Source organism: Mastigoproctus giganteus, chromosome 10, assembly GCF_048544385.1.
Source record: "Mastigoproctus giganteus isolate SK-2022 chromosome 10, ASM4854438v1, whole genome shotgun sequence".
Lineage (NCBI taxonomy): Eukaryota > Metazoa > Arthropoda > Arachnida > Uropygi > Thelyphonidae > Mastigoproctus > Mastigoproctus giganteus.
This window is the reverse complement of record NC_143584.1, coordinates 112854785-112879804: the sequence shown is the minus strand read 5'-3', so window position 1 is coordinate 112879804 and position 25020 is coordinate 112854785. Positions and strand designations below refer to the sequence as shown.

Sequence of the window (25020 nt, the reverse complement as noted above, 5' to 3'; positions counted from 1 at the left end):
AAGGGTCATTTGTGAGAAAAAGATAAAGCATATTGGCTATATGGTTAGATTGTCCAGTATTCTTGTAGGTAAATGAACCATCTGTGTAAGGTCATTAGTAATTGCAAATGCCTCAGCATCTCGACCAGCTGGATCGTTGTGACTAGAAAACGGAAACCAGCTGAAGTTGTGGACATTAAAATCACCAAGGGAAATTACTTCACTGTTAGGAAAGTTGGACTGGAGAAAGTCAAGTTGCAATGAGAGGAAGTCAAAGAGCTCCAAGTGATTAGTGGAGTTGGGAGAACAGTAGAGACAGCAGATGAATTTGACAGTACAAGGTAGAGAGATTTTAAGCCAAAGAAGATCGAAGAGAGGAGATTCCAAATTATCAAGTCTCTGACAAGGCATATCGGTACGGTCATATGAAGAAGTACCACCTTTAAGGCTGAAGGAATCATATAGCGAATAATTTGGGCAACTGAGATGAGCAGTAGTTGAATCAATCGATAACTGAGATTCTGTCAGAAAAAGTACATGGGATTTGGCAGACAGAAAGTGGAAATGAATGTCGTTGAAATTAGAATTGAGACCACATATATTTGTGAAATGAAGTAGGAAGTGTTTGGGATGTTTAGATGTTTTCACAGATAAGCTTACTCTATTAGTTTGACAATTCATGGTGTAATCGATAGTAAGAAAAAGTGGGGGGGGGAGTAACATGCTGTATGAAGTAATGAAATTTTTGGATATGGCCTACACATGGTAAGAATATAGCCAAAGTAACACAGTTTGTCTGTTTTTTGACAGTTTACATCATTGTCTTTTCAACTTGCAACATTTAAAAGCAGTTAAATTTCAGTTGTGCATCTCAATATATAAATTGTTAAACCACATCATAGTGATTGCAGAAATTGTAGACATTTTACACTATTAGATCTATATTCTGCAATTTCTGAAGACTGTAGACTATATATAACAGAATATATATATATTCTGCTGTACATGTACTTAATTGCTGTTCCATAATTGTGCCTTTATTTTGTTGAATATTACATCATTTCATTTAAGATGTCCGTCAAGAACTGAAATCAGCAGAGAAACGTTTGGAAGAATCAGAAAAGAGGTGTGTTCTTCAAGCAAAGAAATTGGAAAAAATTCAAGTAATTTCTTATTTTTTCTTTAATTAAATAAAATATAAATGTATAAGAATTGAAAACAAAATTGAAAAGTGCATTCTCTTATAAATTCTTCAAATTTAAAATCTTATTCTTGTTATTTTACTCAAATTATTTTTTGTAAGTAGCTTATAGACCTAGTAAGGATCGTTAGTTTATTCTGAATTGAGACAGCGAGATTTGAAAGTTAATTAATACTTAAGTGTCCATAGATTTACCGTTCGTAATTTCCCACCCTTGTCTTTGTCATATGATCGTTATATATTCAAACCTAGATAGCTTTAGTATAGTATAGGTTATAATATTTTCAGTGATCGGTAAAATCTATTAAACTTGTAGAACTTCGTTGGCATTTAAATTGTACTTTTAACTAAATACATATACCGACTTAGATTACAAACGTAACATAATTAATTAATACATAACTGATACGGAAGTTATATAAAGGGAACTCGGAGATAATTAATACTTGACACTAAAAAATATATATTCCGTTATAACTGTGTTGGGAGATAAGTTAGGGTTATAAAATGAAATTGAAATTTTATTTAAATTAAAAGAAATCATGACTCAGACCAGAGCAGCAAAACAAAAGGCTCAAGCTAATGGAAGTGCTGTGGCTCAGAGGAGAACTGAGGGGGGCAGTTGCCTTCTGAATCACAGCCTTCTAAAATGCACAGCTTGCATGATGTTTGTGGAGCATTCAGGTACGGGACATGATATTGCCATGGGCGTCTTTGTGTGTGCGTGATGCAAGGAGTGTATCGAAATCAGGCAACAACTCAGCGTTCTTATGGGCCTATATGAGAGCTTGAAGGACAGGGTGGATGCCCTCGAAGGAACTAAATTGAGGGGCCCATCAAGCTCTCAGCTGCCCACATCAACGCCAGAGCTTGCACTTGGTCATCGCGCAACACAGCGGCAACCCCCAAGGCAGAATGCGCTGGTCCCAAAGGAACTAGTAGTTGTTGGTGACTCTATTGTCAGGGAATCGGGGAACATGCTTTGTAAAAAGAATAGGTGGAACAGGACCAGGGTATGTCTGCAAGGGGCAAAGGTTGATGACGTTGTAGAGCAGATATCATCTTTTAAGGGCACAAAAGGTGATATAGTTGTACACGTTGGCACTAATGATATCAAGAGTAGGAGACCGGCAGAATTGCTTAACAAGTACAGGTCACTGTTGAAAAAAAGCCGTGAAATAGGGTTGAATTTGAAAGTGTCTGCAATTCTGCCCAGACACGATAGGAGGGAGTATATGATGAGAGCCTTGTTGATCAATTTGGCCCTAGGGTAGAATTTTTTTCAGCCTGGTCTGTACTTGTTAACAGGAGAGACTGCCTTCTACAGTGATGGGATACACTTAAATAGAAAGGGTTTGTTTGCTGATGCTACGAGGCAGTATTAGGTGGGTCAGAAAACTGCTAGCTTGGGGGGAGACAAAGACGAATAGATTAACAGTAGCCACTGGCAGAGGTGAAAGAGATTCTTGCACTGCTTCTATTGGAATGAGCAGAAGCCTGAAAAAAAAAATGCAGGATATTTCAGACTGCTGGGAGTCATTGCGGTACAAGTAAACACATGGGTTGTATTAGGGTAGTTAAGAATAGAAATAGGTGCATGTATACTTGCGTGTACACCAATGCTAGGAGTTTAGTAAATAAATTTGATGAATTTGAGGTATTACTCAAAACATCAAAGGCAGATATTGTTGGCATATCAGAGACGTGGTGTCACACAGATATAAGGAATGCAGAACTGGAATTTGGGGAGTACAACGCCTACAGAAAGGATAGCCTGGATCGGAACGGAGGAGGGGTGATGCTATTAGTTAAGAAATACATAAAATCCAAGGAAGTGAAGCCAGTGGACATTGCTGGACAGTGCAGTGTCGAGTCAGTTTGGTGTGACATAAGCATTGGGAGATCAAAATTGAGAGTAGGAGTGTGCTATAGGCCTAATGACTCTGATGAGTATAATAAGAAACTGTACAGTGAAATAGAGTGGGCCAGTAAATCAGAGAGTCTTATAATGGGAGATTGTAATTTCCCAGATATTGACTGAAATTTGGGGGCTGGTCACTCACACACTAGCAAGGCTTTTGTGGATTTATTGGATGATTGTTTTCTACATCAGCATGTTCGGAAGGCAACTAGAGGGGGGGGGGGTAATACTCTTGATCTGATTATAAGTAGTGATTCTTCATGCATTAAGAATCTGCAGATAAAGGAACCACTAGGTGGCAGTGATCACAGTGTGCTGAAGTGGGATTTACTCAAAGAGGTAACTACCATCAGGTGTAAAGGGAAGGGTTTTTGTTTTCGTAAAGGTGACTACGATGGACTGAGGCAGTATTTAAATTCTATACAGTGGGACCAACTGATGATGTTACCAACAGCAAATGCAAAATGGGAAGCATTCAAAGAACTTACCTTGGAAGCTACTAGGCTTTACATACCAACCAAGAAATATTGTTCAAGGTTTAGGCCTAAATGGATGTCAGATGAACTGATGAGGCATATGGTTGAGAAGAAACATGCATGGGATACATACAAATTAACACATGACACAGAAGCCTATGATAGATATAAGTTGATCTGTAACCAAGTTACAAAGGAGTTTAGGCAGGCGAAGGCAGATTACGAGAAATCTTTGGCAAGGGATGCAAAGAAAAACAGCAAAGAGTTCTTTACTTATGTAAACTCTAGAAGTAAGGGGATGAATCAGATTGGACCACTTGATATCGATGGGTCAACTGTTGATGATCCTGCTCAGGTAGCTAACAAACTAAATGAATATTTTGCATCGACATTCACACACGAGGAGTTATTTAGCGAGGGGAAAGCCAGAGGTGTATTCAGCTCTAGCAGTAAGCTAGAGAATCTTGTAATAACTGAGAGTAAAGTGGAGGAGAAATTGTTGAAGATAAACACAAGAAAGGCACCCGGGGTGAATGGGATCTATCCAGTTATATAAAAGGAGGCAGCAGAGGAAGTAAGCAAACCCTTAGCCATAATTATGAGAGCTTCCTTGGACTCAGGGGAGGCACCCACAGACTGGAGATGTGCAAATGTGACCCCAATTCACAAAGGAGGATCAAAGGCTGACACAAGTAATTATAGACCTGTGAGTTTAACTTCTGTTCCAGGAAAATTAATGGAGGCACTAGTTAAAGAAGCACTGCAGGATCATTTAGACAAGACTTCAGTTATAGCTCGGACACAGCATGGTTTTGTTAAGGGGAAGTCTTGCTTGACCAATTTGATTGGATACTATGATGCAGTCACAAAGGAACTGGATGCAGGGAATAACTTTGATGTTATATACTTGGATCTCAGAAAGGCTTTTTATACTGTTGCACATGGAAGACTGCTGCACAAATTGGAGCAGTGTGACATTGGAGGCAAATTACTGCTGTGGATAAAGGGGTGGCTGAGGGGGAGAAGACAGAGAGTGGTAATCAATGGACACTGCTCGTCGTGGACTAATGTTATTAGTGGAGTCCCTCAGGGCTCAGTGTTGGGTCCATTATTGTTTTCTGTATTCATAAATGATATTGATGATGGTATATCAAGCAAAGTTTGCAGACGATACAAAGGTAGGCAGGGTTGTCAAGGTCACTACTGACACTATGCTGCTGCAACAGGATCTGGAAAGGTTGAGCAGATGGGCTGAGAGGTGGCAAATGAAGTTTTACATTGACAAATGTAAATTACTACACATGGGAAACAGCAACCCCAGAGCAACGTATCAACTCTGTGGTACTACACTGACAGTGGTAGAGAATGAAAGGGACCTGGGGGTGGTTGTGCAGGCAGATATGAAGTTCTCTGAGCAGTGCAGACGGGCTGCAAGAGTAGCTCATGGTGTATTGTCAATGATATATAGGAATTTTTCTAGCAGGGATAAGGAGGTGATTATTCCCTTGTATAAGGCAATGGTCAGGCCACACCTAGAGTACTGTATACAGGTCTGGAGGCCTCATTTCAAGAAGGATATAGAGCTGCTGGAACGAGTACAGAGAAAGGCAACAAGATTAGTGAATGAAATAAAGGGGTGCTCTTACGAAGAAAGGCTTAAGTTTTGCAAATTACAGTGTCTGGAGACTAGGCACCAGCAAGGTGATCTGATAGAGGTGTATGAAGCCTTGAATGGTTTGAGCATGCTCAGTGCTGATGGGATTCTTCCTCTCGCTCAGAATAATCACCTGAGAGGGCATAAATTCAAATTGAGGAAAGACAGATGTAGGATAGACGTGCAGAAATTTGCCTTTAGCCAGCGGGTGGTTGGTTGGTGGAACAGACTTCCATCCCTTGTCGTGGAAGTTGATAGCCTAAATAAGTTTAAGGCTCAGCTGGACAGGTATTTTGAACGAACAGAGGGGTGAAGTGGAAGTGGTTTCTTTTTTTTTTATTTTTTATTTAATTTAATTTTTTTTTTTTTGGCTGATGCTGCATAAGCTTGCTTTCTTGTATCAAATGCCTCTACTAATGCTAATGCTATTCTGTGATATGAAACATTGATTCTCTTACATGAGTAACTTGTGTGATAAATATGCTGCTTACTTTTAATAAATAATATTAAAATTATTTATTAAAAGTAAGAATATATTATTACATTAACTGTATAAGAATATTAATATATGCTTGACATATTCTCTAAAATGATGAAGGCAGCAAAAGTCGTAAAATATTTGCTTTAATATAAAAATATAAAAAAAGCTGATAATTGTAGCCTATGTATTCTTCATTTTTTTATTGTTTCAGAATTTGCTTATCTGATTCCTTTTAAAGATATACTCTGTAAGGTGAGAATTTGTTCCACTAGCCAATTAGCATATTAGCAAAAAGCTTTTCTTGCATTTGGTCTAGTTATAATTTTTTAATTTAAATCTTTCCCTTTGTGTGTGTGTGCGTGCGTGCACGTACACACTACTCAAGAAAGGGAAACAGTCAGGATTGGCACTAGCATTCGTGGCACGTGAGGCAAAACCTTGCAACTTCAAACTGCTAGCTTGGGGGATACACAGACAAAGGTTAACAGTGCCAGCCGTAGGAATAGGCAAAAGTGATTCTTGCACTGCTTCAATTAGAATGAGCAGCAGCCTAGAAAGCAAGACAATGGAGATTTCCAGGACTGCTGGGCGTCATAGTGGAACAAATAAATACACGGGCTGTGTTAGGGTATCTAAGAGTAGAAACAGGTGCATGTACACTTGCATGTACAGCAATGCTAGGAGTATAGTTAATAAATTTGATGAGCTTGAAGTGCTAGTCAAGACATCAAAGGCAAACATTATTGGGATATCAGAGATGTTGTCACACAGACATAAGCAGTGCAGAATTGAAATTTGTGGAGTAGAATGTGTACAGAAAGGATAGACAGGATAGGAAGGGAGGAAGGGTTATGCTGTTAGTTAAGAAACATAATAAGCAATTGTGCAGAGAAATAGAGTAGGCCAGTAAATCAGAATATCTTATAATGAGAGATTTTAACTTTCCAAATATTGACTGGAACTTGTGGATTGGTCACTGCACACTAGCACTTTTGTGGATTTATTCGATAACTGTTTTCTATAGCAACATGTTTGAGAGGCAACCAGAGGGAGTAATACTCTTGATCTGATTATCAGTAGTGATACTTCATGAATTAAGAATCTGCAGATAAACTGTAACTGTAACACAGCCTATATTAGCATTAGCATTAGCATTAGTAGAGGCATTTGATGCAAGAAAGCAAGCTTATGCAGCATCAGCCAAAAAAAAAAAAAAAAAACCCACTTCCACTTCACCCCTCTGTTCGTTCAAAATACCTGTCCAGCTGAGCCTTAAACTTATTTAGGCTATCAACCTCCACCACAAGGGATGGCAGTCTGTTCCACCAACCAACCACCCGCTGGCTAAAGGCAAATTTCCGCACGTCTATCCTACCCTATAAAGGAACCACTGGGCAACAATGATCACAAATGTATTGATGTGGGAATTATTTAAAGATGTAACTACCATCAAGTCTAAAGGGAAGGGCTTTTGTTTTCATAAAGGTGACTACAGGAGTCTCAGACAGTTTTTAAATTCTGTACAGTGGGATCAACTGATGATGTTACCAACATTGAATTCTAAATGGGAAGCCTTCAGGGACTTAATTTTGGAGGCTACGAGGCTTTTCATTTGAACTAAGAAATACTGTTCAAGATTTAGGCCTAAATGTATGGGATGCATATAAAGTATGAGGCGACACAGAAGCCTACGGCATATATAAACTAGTCTGTAATTAAGTCACAAATGAGGTTAGGCAGGCAGAGGCAGATTAAGAGAAATCCTTGACAAAGGATGCAAAGAAAAACAGCAAAGAGTTCTTTAGTTATGTAAACTCTAGAAGGAAAGGGATAAATGAGATTGGACCACGTAATAGTTAAGACACAGCATGGGTTTGTTAAAGAGGAAGGTCTTGTCTGACCAATTTGATTGGATACTATGATATGGTCACAAAGGAACTGAATGCCAAAAATAATTTTGATATCATATACTTGGATTTCAGGTTGATGCTGTTGCACATGAAAGACTGCTGTACAAATTGGAGAGGTATGGCATTAAAGGTAAGTTGCTACAATGGATAAAGGGATGGTTCAGTGAGAGACAACAGAGTGGTAATCAATGGACACTGCTCTTCGTGGACAAATGTTATTAGTGGAGTTCCCCAGTGTTCAGTGTTGGGCTCACTGTTCTTTTGTAGGCACCTCCATAGCCAGGTGGGCAGGAGCAGCAGTGCGTAGCACATGCTTCTTGATTAGACCGGGGTTTGAGCCCGTGAGCCACCAAATACAGAGGATGCGGAAAGGTCAGGGAATGACCACCGCATATCCCCAGAGCAATGTGGCCTTAGTTGCTAATGCTGCTAAATAACAACAATAACAATAACCGTTGTTTTGTATATTTATCAGTGATATTGATGAATGTATATCAGGCTTAATGTAGATGTTTGCAGATAATACAAAGGTTGGCAGGGTTGTTAATGACAGTAAAGACAGTATGCTACTCCAACTAGATCTAGATAAGTTGGACAAATGGGCTGAAAAGTGGCAGCTGAAGTTTAACATTGACAAATGAAAAGTACTGCTTATGAGTAGCAATAACCAAAGAGAAATGTACCAACTCTGTAGTACTACACTCAGGGAAGTGGAAAGTGAAAAAGACCTGGGGCCATTGTGCAGTCAAATATGAAGTTCACTGAGCAGTACAGAGGGGCTGCCAGGGCAGGTCTTGGATTCTTGTCAATGATATTTAGGAAATTTGCTAGCAGGGACAGGGAGGTGATTATCCCGTTATACAAGGCAGTGGTCAGGCCACACCTAGAGTACTGTGTGGAAGTCTGGAAGCTGAATTTTAGGAAGGATGTAGAGTTGCTAGAATGAGTACAAAGAAGGGAAACAAGATTGGTGAGGGGAACAAAGGGGTGCTCTTACCAAAAAGGCTTAAGTACTGCAAATTGCAGCACCTGTGAGGTGATCTGATTGAGGGTATAAGGCCTTGAATGGGTTGAGCAACCTGAATGCTAATGGGATTCTTTCTTTTGCTCATATTAAGAACCTGAGGCAGCACAGATTCAAATTGAGGAAAGACAGTTGTAAAATAGATGTGCGGAAATTTGACTTTTGCCACAGGTAGTTGATTGGTGGAATAGGCTTCCATCTTTTGTTGTGGAAGTTGATAGCCTAAATAAATTTAAGGCTGAGCTGGACAGGTATTTGGAATGAATGGAGTGGTGAAATGGCAGGGTTTTTTTTTTTTTTTTTTCACTGATGCTGCATAAGCTTGCTTTCTTGCATTGTATGCCTCTGCTACTGCTAACATTGCGTAATACAGAAAAGCATCTGCACTCTACACAAACCATTAAAAGAAATCACTTAACAAAATAGTTTATTAATAATTCCTAAAATTAGATGAATTTTCAAAATTCTGAGTTGTAAAGCATTAACAAGAGGTGTGAGTAAAAACACTAATTTATAGAAGGTAAGTATAATAAATGAAAGATGTTATAATACATTGGTATATAAATTTATTAAATTAATAAAGACTGTATTATTAATTATTAGAAAAGATGTAAATTTAAAAATAAAAAAATGATAAACACAAAGATGCTTAACAAGTATTTTCAAAACAGAAAAATATAAAGGGTTACAAATAAACAAATTTTACATAACCTCAATCTTTCTGACTTTTACATCTGCAAATTCATTTAAAAGTTCAGAATAATCAATGCTTTCTGATAGCTCTCTTTTTCTATAGAAATTACCTCTAGCACTACTAAATGATCTTGTCATTGTCGTTCTCATGTGGCCCCGGGTGCCAAGCGTTCCGTGGCCAAGCGATTCTAGTGCGTTTTCCAAAGCGTTTTTCTACAGAGAACATTTGAGCGAACAGTTTCTATTTCAGTTTGAAAAACCGTTTTCTTGATTTCTATAGCATAGTAGCTCTCTCGCACTACAAGAAGTAGGCAGAAGCCCAGAAAGGGAAACCACCTTTCTGTTTTTTTCTATTAGTACTAACTTACTAACCCAGCCGCTTGGTCACCTCGTGGTACTGCTCCTGCCTCCCCGTGGCGGGGCCAGAAACCTGGGTGGTAAAGATAAACCCCCAGGGCGAAAAGGAGCTATCATGGATTCAAACAATTTTCCACCCTTAGAGCCTTCAAGCTCAAGACAAGAATCCTGTCATGATAATATTAATTAACCAAAAAGGCTTCGAACTGAAGCACAGCATCCAGACATCCCTAATTTTCTTGTGATACACTCTGTGTCCACGCAGCCCGTGGGCAAGTTATCACCATTTATGATTCAAAGACATCTAGAATCTATTGCAGGATCTCCAAAAATGGTGAAGCGACTACAATCAGGAGATCTCCTGGTTGAAACAGCCACATCCAAACATTCTGAGTGGCTATTAAAAACAACTACATTTGGCGGATTACCAGTGTCTGTCACTCCTCACAATACCTTAAATTCATCTAAAGGAGTCATCACAGAATGGGACTTAATTACAATGTCTGAGGAGGAATTAGTCCAAGAACTTAGCCATCAAAAGGTAATCGCTGCTAAAAGAATTATGACAAAAAAAGATGGAAATCTCATTCCAACTCGTTCCATCATTTTAACTTTTAGTACTCCTGATTTGCCATCCTCAGTAAAAGCTGGATATTTAAATTGTCGAATTCGTCCATACATCCCAAATCCTCTTCGCTGTTTCAAATGCCAAAAATATGGCCATTCACAGCAGGCATGCAGAGGTGATGCCATCTGTCCTATTTGTGGAGCAAAAGATCATACACAGGCAGATTGTCCAGCCGCAATTCCCATTTGCCCCAACTGCAAAGGCAATCACCCTGCCTTTTCTAAATCATGTGAGATGTGGAAAACAGGTAGGACAATCCAAAAATACAAAGTAGAACATAAAGTCACATATCCTGAGGCACGCAGACAAATAATGTTGACCATGCCAAGTCCATCATATGCCTCTTGAACCCGCAGTTTTCATACAACTGCAATTCAAACAGATGTCTCAATACCGCCCAACGTCTCGCTAGCTAATTGGGTTAAAACAACCTTATCAACCACTGGAAAAGAAAATTCTAAAACTAAAACCAGCCATGCCACCAACACCCCAATTAGTATCCCAACTGATACTGTGACAGTCTCAAATGATGCAGAAAGATTGAAACCCAATAAAGACTCTAAGGAAACTGATCCACCAACCAACACTATGGAAGTGGATATACACCAAAATGATGAAGACCCTATCCTAGAACTCCATGCCAATAACACTATGGATACTGGACGTCCATTATTCCCAAAAAAAGACCGAAAAAAATGCCCTGCACATAAAAAACAGTCAGATGAATCATCTTCAGCCAAACCAAAATAATGCCTAACATCATACAGTGGAATTGTAGAGGACTAAGCAGCCATTCTGATGACATAAGGGATTTAATCTCTCAGTTTAACCCCATAGGTATATGCCTACAGGAAACATTCTTGTCACCCCAAGTTTTGCCGAAATTCTCAAATTTTATGATATACAGACAAGACAGAAGCCCAGAGTCTTCTGCCCGTGGAGGAGTAGCCATTCTTGTAAATACTAACATACCGTCCAGACCGATCCAATTAAGAACCAGCCTAGAAGCTGTGGCAGCTCGGATTGCAGTTGGTATTTCAGTTACCATTGTTTCGATTTATATTCCACTATCTCTATCACTGGCCCAATCAGAACTTAACAACCTCATCGCACAACTTCCAACTCCAATTTGTCTTTTCGGTGACTTTAATGGACACCATCCATTGTGGGGATCAGCTACAATGGACAGAAGAGGCAAGTTGATCAAGGAATTTATATATAATAATGACCTAAATTTATTAAACTCTGGATCTCCTACCTACAGGATCTACTTCTCAAATTGACTTGTCAGTTTGCTCACCTTCCATCTTTCCAATCATGACATGGTCTGTATTAACTGATCCTTTTAGCAGTGATCACTTTCCGATCATTTGCTCCTTACAAACAGGAGTAACACCAAATCCTGATAAACAATCCTCTTGGAAGTTTAAAAAGGCGAACTGGGATGGCTATTCTGCTCAAATACTTCTAGACAGACTTTACGTTAAAAAAGAACCTATTGATGATGTAAATACTTACATCACCAATCAGATTCTGACTGCAGCAAATACCTACATTCCAAAATCCAAGACATATCACAATCACCGAAATCACTGGTGGAATGCAGATTGCTTCACTGCCAAACAGGAAAAAAACCGAGCTTGGAATAATTTCCGTAAGAATCCCACCACTAATAACCTCATTGCTTATAAAAGGTTTAAAACAAAAGCAAGGCAGATTAGACGGAAAGCGAAACGAGACTCGTGGATCGCTTTTGCCTCAACAATCACAAAAGACACCGACACACGCCTCATTTGGAAAAAAATACAGGCACTAAATGGGAAATTTGCTCGTATGCCCTCTCCAATACTTCATTGGAAAGGGAAAGACCTATCTACAGCTGAAGAAGTTGCTAATGCACTTGCTGAATCATTTGCTACAATCTCTGCTTCTGCCTCCTATGGGTCCACATTTCAGAACATCAAAGCTAGTGCAGAACGATATAAAATCAACTTTTTCACGCACCGTTCTTTCCCGTACAACCAACCCTTTACGTTCATAGAACTTCAAGAATCGTTAAACAGATCTTCAAACAGTGCTGCAGGCCCAGATGGAGTTCATTATGTTATGCTGAAGCATTTAATTCAAGAAGATTTGAGTACCATGTTAATCTTTTATAATCGGATATTCTCTGAAAATGCCTATCCTTCTTCCTGGCGTCATTCTTTCATTATTGCTTTACCAAAACCAGGAAAAGATCATTCCTGTGTTGAAAACTATAGGCCAATATCTCTTACAAGCTGCCTGGGTAAAATTTTCGAAAGAATGGTTCACACTAGGCTTACTTACATCCTGGAGTCACAAAATCTCCTTCCAGATCATCAGTATGGCTTTCGGAAGAATAGATCAACGCTGGACGTGCTTATCAAAGCCGAATCTCATATCTGCAATGCCTTTGTCATGAAACAACATCTAGTCATGGTCAACCTAGATCTTGAAAAGGCATTTGACACTACATGGTGTCATGGGATTATTATGGACCTTTACCACTTGGGGTTTAGGGGCCATTTGCCGAAAATAATTCAAAATTTTCTGCAATTGCGTTCTTTTCAGGTCCGATATAAAAATGTACTCTCTGCATCCCACATTCAGGAAGAAGGAGTCCCGCAGGGATCGATACTTAGTTCAACACTATTTTCAGTCCGAGTTAGCAGCATAACACGAGACATCCCAAAAACTGTTGAAACTTACATGTACGCAGATGACCTTACAATTTCTTGTCGATCTCAAAGTATGAACACCATCGAACGGCAGCTCCAACTTGCCATTACCAAAATACAATCGTGGACTTCACGGAATGGCTACAGACTATCAGAAAAGAAATGCACTCTCACCCACTTTTGCAAGAAACGAGCTCTCCATCCCGATCCGGAATTACAAATAAACAATATTCCAATCCCGCTTGTAAGTACCGTTAAATTCCTTGGAGTGATATTAGATAGCAAGCTGAATTTTCAAGCTCACATCTCTCATTTAAGAAATACATGTCTAAAGCATCTGAATATACTGCGATCAGTCTCGGCTATGTCATGGGGCACTGATCGGTATACACTATTGAACCTTTATAGAACTTTAATCCGGTCACGGCTAGATTATTGTTGTCCGGTGTATGACTCTGCCAGGAGCACTACTTTACAACGTCTAAATATTGTCCAGCACAGTGCTCTCAGGACTGCGTTGGGCGCTTTTAAGACTTCTCCAATCCAGAGTCTCTATATCGAAGCACACGATCCTCCATTACATCTTCGTAGGAAATCATTACTGCTCCACTATGCTACTAAGATTCAGAGTCTTCCATCTCACCCCAGTTGGGAGTATCTTTATAATACTCGGTGGGATTTGATATATGACAGCAAGCCAAATGAAAACAGACCTGCTTCACTAAGGATTAAAGAGCTTTCTCAGAGTTGGAATATCAATTTAAACGATATTTTTCAGAACACAACTGCACCTGTTCCACCTTGGACATACGTTTCTTCCTCCCACGATACACATTTTTTGGAGTGGGGAAAGAATACTGTACCTTCCTTTAATATCAGGCAGTTGCACTTAGCTCACACTACTCTGAACTCCCATGCCTGTAAAGTCTATACTGACGGATCCAACACAGCTACTGCGGTTGGTGCAGCTGCAGTTTTTCCTTCTCTAACGGTTACTGCTTCACTACCATTAGTCTGCAGCGTCTTCACAGCCGAATTATATGCCATCAAATTAGCACTCAGTAAAATTATTGAACTTTCCATCTCACCTGTCATAATTTACACTGACTCGCTCAGTGCTGTTTCTGCCATAAGGAAGAATTTTTCATCTTCTCATCCTACCTTGAAACACATTCATTCTCAGCTATTTTCCTGCAGTGTGTCTAATCAATCAATCAGTTTTTGCTGGATCCCTGGCCATTCTGGTATTCCGGGAAATGAAAGTGCGGATCTTGCAGCTAAAAATCCTCAACCAGCTGGCCCAGAACATCCTCAGGTTCCTTACACTGATTATAAGCCTGTTATTCGCAAAGCAAGTTACAACAACTGGTCACAGATCTGGAAAAGTAACACCAACAATAAACTTTACCAGATAAAGCAAGAACCAAAGCTGTGGCTCTCAGGCTTTCGACAAAACAGATGAGAGGAAGTAGTACTGGCAAGACTCAGAATTGGACACACTCATCATACTCATCTGTTCCTGCTACTGGGAGAAGATCCACCCCAGTGTTCATCCTGTGACAGTCAACTTACTGTTAGGCATTTCCTCTTTGATTGTCCCCTATATTCAACCGTACGGTCAAACACTTTTCAGTCAGTCTCTAGGTTGAACCTCTCACATGATTTAACTCATATCCTGGGAAATGAAGCAAACATAAATGAACTTGTAATATTTTTAAAACGTATTGGCCTATATAGGAGTATTTAATTTAACATCAACAGTGTTATATTTCGACTAAATAAACTATGAGCAGACACAATTTGGCCTCAGTAGCCCTTGTGTCGTTAAGCTAAATAACAACAACAACAACAACATCGTTCTCATGTAGTTTTTAATTATCATTAATTTTAAGAAACTGCATTTTCCCGTAGCCACATGTACAGGTAATGTGAGAAAAATATTTAATGCAATTATTACGTTTGGAAACAAAGACGGCAGTTCATTATTATGCAAGTATTTCAGAATATCTAAAGGGTAATGAATATCAGTGGGAAGAGATAGATCTAGTAATTCTTTATTAAAGCTCTCTCCCTTTAATATCGTTATGCTCACCATTTGTAAGAGATAGTTGTAAATCTATGCAGCCTTTGCCTAAATCATCTTTTGTCATTTCTCCTAATGCTTTAAAATTATACAAAAAGTGGAACTTTCTACCATGATCTTCCAATAACTTGAATCATTCTTCAATAGAAGCTGTTGCTTTATCTAAAACAGTGAAGTAAAATTCAATCTTAAATTTGAGTATGGTGACCAAAAAAAAATTCATTTCATGATTCATAATCGAAATTTTTCTTTTTTTTCTTTTTTTTTTTGTTTCGAACTCTTAGAGGTACAATATCTTTAAAAGTAGTTTCTATGCCCAAAGCATTGTAAGTTTGGTAGAAATTTGTATTAGTTTTTCAAACCCTGCATTAGAACATTTTCCTACTAAAAAATCTTTAGCTTCTTTAAGGAGTGTTAAACATTCTATAAGATTTAAACATGGGTTCCACAAAATCTTGCAAACCACATTAAGCTTTTTTAGGATACCATACCATATCACAACTGAAAATATAAATTTTAAAGTTATTATTTTTCTTGCTAGTGACTCTGCTAAATGATGAGACATTGTCATTTTCATTATTTTCTAACAACTCCAATAGTGCATCATATATACCACCTAGATGATATTGCAGTGGTTCAAGAGCATCTATGCAACTTAACCAATGTGTTTCAAACAGAAGTTTTAAAGTTGGTGGTGGAACATGTTTTAGCCCACCTAGAATTAGAACTGAAAAAATATACATAAAGCTCTTGGATGGTATTAAATAAAGCAATTTCTTCTGTTGAGGCCAATACAGAATCATTAATCACTAAATTTAATGAATGATTTGCACAAGGAATGAAAAATGCACGTGGATTTCAATTTAATATTTGCCACTCTATACCTAAATTTTTACCTTCCGTGTTTGCCCCATTATTGTGTCCTTCCCTGCATAGATCACCCAAAGGGGTTAAACATCATATTTGTATGTAAGTTACATACAAATATGATTCTAATGCACTAACCTGTTACATTAACTAAAACGTAATATAATTTAGCACTTAATTTTTACAAACGTACACAAAAATACTATGTGTAAGTAAAATGCACTAATCTAAAATGTCCTCTAGAACACATTTAAAATTATTTAAGATTTTTCACTAATACTACATAAAAAAAGTAAAGACTTTACCCTTAAATCAAAGAAGCCAGTTAATCACACTTTGTATGTTGATAAAAATATATTTGTTTCTTTGCAGTTCGACAGATGCACTTAGCATTAGTTGAGGCATATGATACAAGAAAGCAAGCTTATACAGCATCAGCCAAAAAAAAAAAATAATAAAAAAAGAACCCTACCCATTTCACCCATCTGGTCACTTCAAATGTTTGTCTAGTTCAGCCTTAAATTTATTTATGCTATCAACTTCCACAACAACAGATGGAAGTCTGTTCCAGCAATCAACTACTCGCTGGCTAAAGGCAAGCTACCCCACATCTGTTCTACAAGTATCCTTCCTCAACTGCTTAGTCTGAGCAAGCAGACGTATCCCGTCAGCATTGAGCCTGCTCAAGCCATTCAAGGCCTTATTATACACCTCAATCGGATCACCTCACAGGTGCCTAGTCTCCAGATATTTCTTAAGTTCTGCAACTTGCAGAATTTAAGTCTTTCTTCATAAGCACACCCCTTTGTTCCTCTCACCAATCTTGTTGCCCTTCTCTGTACTCATTCTAGCAACTCTACATCTTTCCTAAAATGAGGCCTCCAGACCTGTATACAGCACTCAAGGTGTAGCCTGACCATTGCTTTATACAAAGGGATAATCACTTCCTTGTCTCTGCTAGCAAAATTCCTATATATCATTGACAAAACTCCATGACCTTCTCTGGCAGCCCTTCTGCACTGCTCAGAGAACTTCATATCTGACTGCACAATTACCCCCAGGTCTTTTTCATTCTCCACACTCCCTGAGTGTAGTACCACACAGTTGATACATTTCTCTTGGGTTATTGCTACCCATATGCAGTACTTTGCATTTGTCATTGTTAAACTTCAGTTGCCACTTCTCAGCCCATCTGCCTAACTTTTCTAGATCCTGTTGCAATAGCATACTGCCTATAGTGTCACGAACAACCCTGCCAACCTTTGTATCATCTGCAAACTTGAACATTAAGCCTGATATATATTCATCGATATGAATATATATCATAATGTTATATGTAATGTTATTAGCGGTGCCCCCCTAGGGGGGCCACCACTAATAACATTAGTCTAGACAAAACTTCCCTTAACAAACCAATGCTGTGTCTGAACTATTGCTGCTGTCTGTGTGATCCTGTATCATGTCTTTAACCAGTGACTCCATTATTTATTTTCCCTGAACAGAAGTTAAACTAACAGGTCTATAATTATTTGTGCCACCCTTTGAACCCCCTTTGTGAATTGGGGATACATTTGCACATCTCCAATCCTTGGGGACATCCCTTGACTCTAAGGATGCTCTCATAATTATGGTTAAGGGTTTGCTTGCTTCCCTTGCTGCCTCCTTCATTATAACTGGATAAATTCCATCTGCCCCAGTTGCCTTTTTTATGTTTAACTTCAATAATTTTTTCTCCACTTTGCTCTCAGTTATCACAAAATCATTTAGCTCCCTGTTAAGAGTTTGATAAAGTTCTGGCATTCCCCTTCTTGAATAACTCCTCGTGTGAATGTAGATGCAGAATACTTATTCAGTTTAGTAGTAGTAGCATGTGATGCAAGAAAGCAAGTGTATGAGCTTATGCAGCATCAGCCAAAAAAAAAAAAAAAAAAAAAAAATCACACCATTCCCTCCAAATGCCTGTCCAGTTCCTCCTTAAATTTATTGAACCTATCAACTTCCACAACGGCAGATGGAAGTTTGTTCCAGCAATTAACCACCCGCTGGCTAAAGGCAAATTTCCGCACATCTATTATACATCTGTCTTTTCTTAATTTGAATTTATGCCCCCTTAGGTTCGTAATCTGAACAAGTGGAAGGATCCCATCAGAATTCACGTGCTCAACCCATTCAAGGCCTTTTATACCTCAGTCAGATCACCGCACAGGTGCCTAGTCTCCAGCCACTGCAATTTGCAGAACTTAAGCCTCTCTTGGTAAGAAGATCCCTTCATTCCCCTCATCAATCTTGTTGCCCTTCTCTGTACACGCTCAAGTAAATCTACATCCTTCCTAGAATGAGGCCTCCAGACCTGTACGCAGTACTCAAGGCGTTTATCAGCTACTTGAACAGGATCATCAATAGTTGAACCATCTATGTTAAGTGAACCTATCTGATTCATCCCCTTCCTTCTAGAGTTTACATAAGTAAAGGTCTCTTTGCTGTTTTTCTTTGCATCCTTTGCCAAAGGTTTCTCGCAATCGGTCTTCGCCTACCTAACCTTCTTTGTGACTTGATTACAAACTAGGTTATATCTGTCGCAGGCTTCTATGTTGCCTGATAATTTATATGCATCCCATGTATTTTTCTTCTCTGCCTCAAGCCTCATTAATTCATCTGACATCCATTTTAGGCCTGAACCTTGAACAGTATTTCTTAGTTGGTATGAAAAGCCTAATAACTCCAAGATTAAGTCCCTGAAGGCATTCTCATTTAGAATGCACCATTGGTAACATCATCAGTTGATCCCACTCTATAGGATTCAAAAAATGCCTGAGACCTCTGTAGTCACCTTTATGAAAACAAAAACCCTTCCCTTTACCCTTGATCGTAGTTACATCTTTAAGTAAATCCCACATCAGTACAGCCGACCGGGCTAGCCGAGTGGGTAAAAGTACCTGCCCGGCAACCCAAAGGTCGCGGGTTCGATTCCCGCCTCAGGCTTGGATCAAAGTACTGCAAAAACCTTGGGAGGTGCAATATGGCCACAGAAGCCGATGCGCCAACAACTACCAAATCAAAAAAAAAAAAAAAAAAAAAACCACATCAGTACACTGTGATCACTGTCACCTAGTGGTTCCTTTATCTGCAAATTCCTAATGGATGCCTTATCACTGCTGATAATCAGATCAAGGGTATTACTCCCTCTGGTTGCCCCTTGAACATGTTGCTGTAAAAAAACAATCCTCTGATAAATCGACAAAAGTCTTGCTTGCGTGCGAGTGAACAACCCACAAGTTCCAGTCAATATCTGGAAAGTTAAAATCCCCCATTACAAGACATTCTGATTTACTGGCCCATTCTATTTCTCTGCACAACTGTTCATTGTTCTCATCAGTGTCATTAGACCTATAACATACTCCTACTCTCATTTTCCCTTTCCCAGTGTTTATGTCACACCAAAGAGATTCAACGTTGCACTGTCCACCAACATCAACACCACCCCTTATTAGCAAACTTTTTCTATATTGACAAATTGGTGTAATGCAATCATCATGATGAAGAACAACTTTGATAACATAGCAGTCTAGTACACTGGTGTGCAAAACTTAAGGACCAGTCAGGTTTTCACCTGTAGCTTTTCATAGGAGAGCCCTGAATATGGGAAAAGCATACCAAAGGAACCTCATGAGGTACAGAAATGATGAAGGAAACAACACCGACACAACAAAAACAAAACGGTACAGAGGAACTTTATTCAAAAATGGCAACATAGCACTGGCTGCCATGATACAGATGCATCACTGCTAAAGATGGAAAGATGGAAGAGGTGATGCTCAATAGGAGATGGCCACCCCCTAATGTCAATGCAGGCTTTGCACCACGTGTCCATACTTAGAACAACGTTGTTGATAAGTTCTTCCGGTAACACATCCGTTCCTCTGTCAGTGCCATCTTCAGCTGGTGAACATTTTCTGGTGGGTGTGGACGTGCTGCTAGGCATCTCCCCAGAGCATCCCATATGTGTTCGATGAGATTTAGATTGATGGAACCTGTAGACCAATCCATACGAACAATGTCCTCACTTTCCAAAAGCATATCAACAGCTGCAGTGTGATGGGGTGTGGCGTTATCATCCATAAACATGAACTCGGGGCCAATGGCACCTCGGAACAGACGCAAATGGGGAGAAGTAGAGTAGTGATTCCCGAATTAAGTTAAAATAAATTAGGGAATCCTCCTGGTTATGCTATCGCAGAAAAGTTCCTTTGATTTTCCAGAATTTCAACACAATGTTTCTAGAAAGTTTTGGGATTAATAGGTTGTAGACTTCTACACCCATAATTAGGTTGGTTAGATTACAAACAAACAGTACAACTTTAGCAGAGAGGTTAGCAAATGGTCTTCACAAACTGCATAGTTCTGTTAAGTGAGTTAATTTTTGTGTAAAGCTCATTGGTTTTTTGATATCTTTCTATTTTAAATTTGTCGGAAAATTATTGTTTTCATTATTCTAATTAAATAGGTGTATTTACTTTTTAATCAGACATGTAATTGAAGAGATTTCTGAACTGACAATAGTGATGAATTTTGGCATCTATTTTGGATATCAGTCAGTACTGGTGATAAGTACAATTTTTTATTACCTTTCACTAAATATGTCAATTTAAATGTGATGTTATCAAATAATGATTTATATGATTACTCCACATTTAACCACTCATTGAAGAAGGGATCACTGTGGTTCCTTCAAACTTTCTTCTTTTGTTCCTTTTTTTTTTTCCCCTGTCTCTCTTAAGTAAGTGTCTGTATTTGCCCATTAGGATGCTGCAGTGGGCGCTTCCCCTTGCATATTTCAGGAAGCATTTGCATCATGCTTTTTGCAAGTACTGTGCCACTATGCTTCCCTGGGTGAGCATAGGCCCCTGCTTATGTATTCAAAAAATTTTTATTTTTTCATTTGGTAACATATAAATAAATAAATCATTATTTAATTACACCTTATCATACCATGTTAAGGAAAGTGTTTCAAATGGCAACAAGTAATGCTGAAGATGTGCTACATACAGAAAAAAAATTAAAAAATCAAATTCAAATTACCAATGAAAAAATATATATAATTTTAGAATACAGTGGATTCTGGTTGTTTGGGACACATTGTTACTAGTGCACCTTGGCCCGGTTAAGCAGCTGCCCCAATTATGCAAAGTTTCACGTAAATACTTAAAAATGCGGTGGGCCCCCCACTTTATGATTAGTTCACTATACAATCAAATCACATTATGATGGACTCTCCATAATAAAATACCATTCGCTATACGATATGTAGTAAGTGCTGGTCATTGTAATGACCTTTGTGAATTGGATTTTAATTCTATTAAATAGCTATTCTAATAAGTGAAAATAGCAGGAATATTATCGACAGGCTATAAAAGTAAATATATAAAGCACAAATTTACTCTTTATTACCTTACCAATAAAAATTAATTGATATGTGAAAATCGAAAGAATATTTTTCACAGGTTAGGCAAAATAAAAATTAATTTACCCTTACGTACTGTAATATGTACATCACACTGACTAACTGATATTTCTGTTCACTGACTTCTTTTTTTGTTTGGGTTGCAAAATTTAAAATAATAAATAAGATAAGTAATCAATAACACGGCATGCACAAATTGCAGCTAACACGATACACACAAGTGAGATACAGTACAGAGTAACAAGTTTACAAAGCGTAAAAATAGGAATAAAGAGAAGATTCTGAAAATTTATTTATGTTTTTTTATATGATTTAAGATTTCAGTGAAGGGGGAAACACATTTCACCATAATAATGTAAAAACCCACAGAATTCCTGCTATCAGTATTATCACAAATGCAATAAGATTGAGTTTACTACCTGTTTATAATGGATTTCACTAACAGAAAAGCCGATTGAAACCAAAACTGCAAATTGTTTTTATTGTTTTATGGTTGTGACCTCCATAAATGCACTTTACACCACGGGATCTGATCAGAGACAATTGGGGATAATCTCGAGTGCTGCAGTCTCCTGCCCTGATTAAACGGCATTTGGCTATTTTCTCAGTTAGGTTCTGGTCTCTAAGAATTGTCCCAAATAAACGGCTGTCCCGATTAACCAGTGGCCCAAATAATCGGAATCCACTGTACTTTAGGAGGGACTTATGCTCGCTAGGCATAAGTCCCTCCTTATGGTCCTTTGAAAAGCTTGTCGCATCTGCTGCCTGAAAAAAAACACACAAAAGAATAAAGTTTAGGAGGGGGACCATAGTGATTACTTTCTTAAGGAGGGATTGGCCCTGTGAAATTCCCAAAGCACACATGTATCTTTCATGGCCTGCATAATTGTGCATATGGGGAATACAGAATTTGAATATAGTGATGATTCAGAGAAAGTTCCTGTATTCAAAATGACTCCACTAATTTCATAAAAACATATGCTTGATATTCAACTCTTTCCCAAAAATAAGTTATTCTCAGTACAGCAGCCTCTCAAATCAAACACCCATCCCAAGGTAACATTGCCAACATTTTGTGTTATGGAGCAATGGTCAGCACAACACAATGCATTTGTCTATAAGAGCCATTAGCATTATTTCTGCCCTGTGAATATATGACCTTCTGTTATTTATCTTGCCAGAGCTTCAGAGAAGAGTCCAGATAACTGCAAGATGCATGTGTGCAGCGCCCTGACACAGCACTGCCACAACTCCTTTTATTTTGTTTTGACTTTAAGAACAGCTCATCCTGATCTGTGCTTGCCAATGTACATATTTTGTATACTTTATTTAATTGAAACATTTTCTTGTTAAGTGTAGATCAATATCAGCAGATACCAAAATGTCAGTTTGTGGATAAATATGATTGCAAATACCACTTAATTAGCATTAGCATTATGTTATTAGTGGGTAGCTTCAGGGAATAATGCTCTTTTCATGTATGTAAAGCTAGTGTAGCTTCCTGTCCTAATAATGAAGTGCATAAACATGTTTGCACCATTCCCTATATAACACCTTTATTGAATTGTGTCTTTAACGTAATTTATTTGTTACTGAAGTATTTGCTTTCTATTCATTGGTATTATTTTAATTCTAGAACAAAAACTGTCCTGTCATTGTTTGTTAATTTTTTTTTGTTTAATGACAGATATTCCTTTCATTTTAGGATGACTGTCAGAAACTGATGGCAGTAACATCTTATTTAATCACTGCTTTAGAATCAGCTGTCCGAGGAGACCTGGTATGTAGGTTTTCATTAAGCATTAATTTTTTTAGATTGTGAAAGTATATAAATATATTAGCTACATCAAATGACATTGTTATGTCATTTGATGCTTGGGTGTGACTTGAGCTGTGCAGCTGAGTGCTCGATTGGTCCTTCTCTTTTATTCCTTTGAGGGTGTTAACCCTCAAGCCTTTCCATCAGAATACTGAATTTGCAGCCCTTAACCTCTTCATGCTCTTTACAACACACACACACACACACACACACACACACACACACACACACACACACACACACACACACACACACACACACACACACACACACAATGGCATCCTGTCTGGCTGGATCATGTGTGGCTAAAGGTAGCTTTACAAAGTGGCAATAAGCAGAGTACATTATAAAACGTTGATTCGCAAGAATGTACTGCACAGAGAACTATCATTGGCAGTTCTCCCAAGCCAAAGCATTCTGTCTCAAGACCTTTGAGCCTTTTGCTTTGTTGCTTCTAAATTTGAGAATACCACACGAGACTACTAACTAAATTTGAGAATACTACATGAAATTAAATATTGCTACCCTATATCTCAATTATTTGGCAGCAGTATTTGCTGCACTATTTTAAGTTATGTGCTATATGATACAGTTATGTTATGAGATTGAATTTGTATTGCTGTAAATTCATAGTGTATGGACTTGATAAGAATGCTTCTAATATTAACTGTACTCCTATGGAATTACATATAAGACTACTAAATTCCATTTATATTGTTCTTATATCAATGCTATAATTGATACGACATTTATATCATTCTTATGTCAGTACTATACAATGCCGGCTATATCGTTCTTATATCAATGCAGTAGCAATGGTGGCTGACTACAACTTTAATTTTATAAGCAATTTTGAAAACCGAGTTAAGAACAAATTAACCAACAGATAAACAGTAACAAGTGCATTACTAATTTTAAACTAAAATATATCAAAAATCAATAACTTTTGGTAATAAAAAAGTCAACTTAGGAGCTTCCAAAAAGCAGTCTGTTCACTGTAATCTCAGTGGCAGGTTTTTTGTCACAGTATATTTAGATTTTAGTAAATCTCTTAATACTATCCAAAGTGAATGCCTTTTTGCATAAATTGGAACAGTATGCCATTGATTGGCAGATAGTGTTGGATAAAAGGTTTGTTAAATGATAGAAAACAAAGGGTGGTTATAAATTGCTAATGATATGAGTGAATGAGAGTTCCCACAGGGTTTAATGCATGATCCCTTGTTGTTTCTATATTTGCTAACAACATTGTTAAAGGCACATCAGGCTTATGTCAAAGAAGTTTGATGACGATACAAAAGTTTGAATGGTAGTAATTAAACAAGGTATGGTGCTTCAACAAGACCTAGATAAATCGTCCAGTCTGCTGAATGACAATTAGAGTTCAATATTATTGAACTCTAATTGTCATTAATAAAAAGGAACCTGTGTAATCCAATGTGAATTTCTCTTAACAATCTAGCAAGCTGCCAAAACAGCAAATGTTGTTTTAGCTATGATGTACACTAATTTTGCTAGCAGGTACAAAGAGGCAATTATTTTCATTATACAGTAAAACCTCAGTAATTCATACTAAAAAAGGGAAGTGACAGTCCAAATTATCATGGTACATCAATATTTCAAGTTGTAGTCTATAAAAACAAGCAAATTTGTTCACAATCTGGCAATTTAGAAGGTATTAACAGAAAAAAATATGATGGCCACATTTGGTTTTGGCAGGTTCCTGGAACATTTCAGAGTACGTTATCACAGTTATGAAGTTTGCCA

At 38.1% G+C, this 25020-nt stretch overlaps 1 protein-coding gene across 7 annotated transcripts in view; it reads left to right on the top strand.

The window, feature by feature from the left end:
• Nucleotides 1-25020, top strand: part of LOC150079226 (lisH domain-containing protein ARMC9-like) — a 446058-nt gene that overhangs the window by 129183 nt on the left and 291855 nt on the right. For all 7 annotated transcript variants that reach the window (XM_090383948.1, XM_090383946.1, XM_090383947.1 and 4 more), the window contains exons 8-9: nucleotides 1051-1142; nucleotides 23140-23214. In XM_090383948.1, the coding sequence (XP_090240074.1) occupies nucleotides 1051-1142; nucleotides 23140-23214 (167 nt within the window). The remainder of the gene's footprint in view (nucleotides 1-1050; nucleotides 1143-23139; nucleotides 23215-25020) is intronic.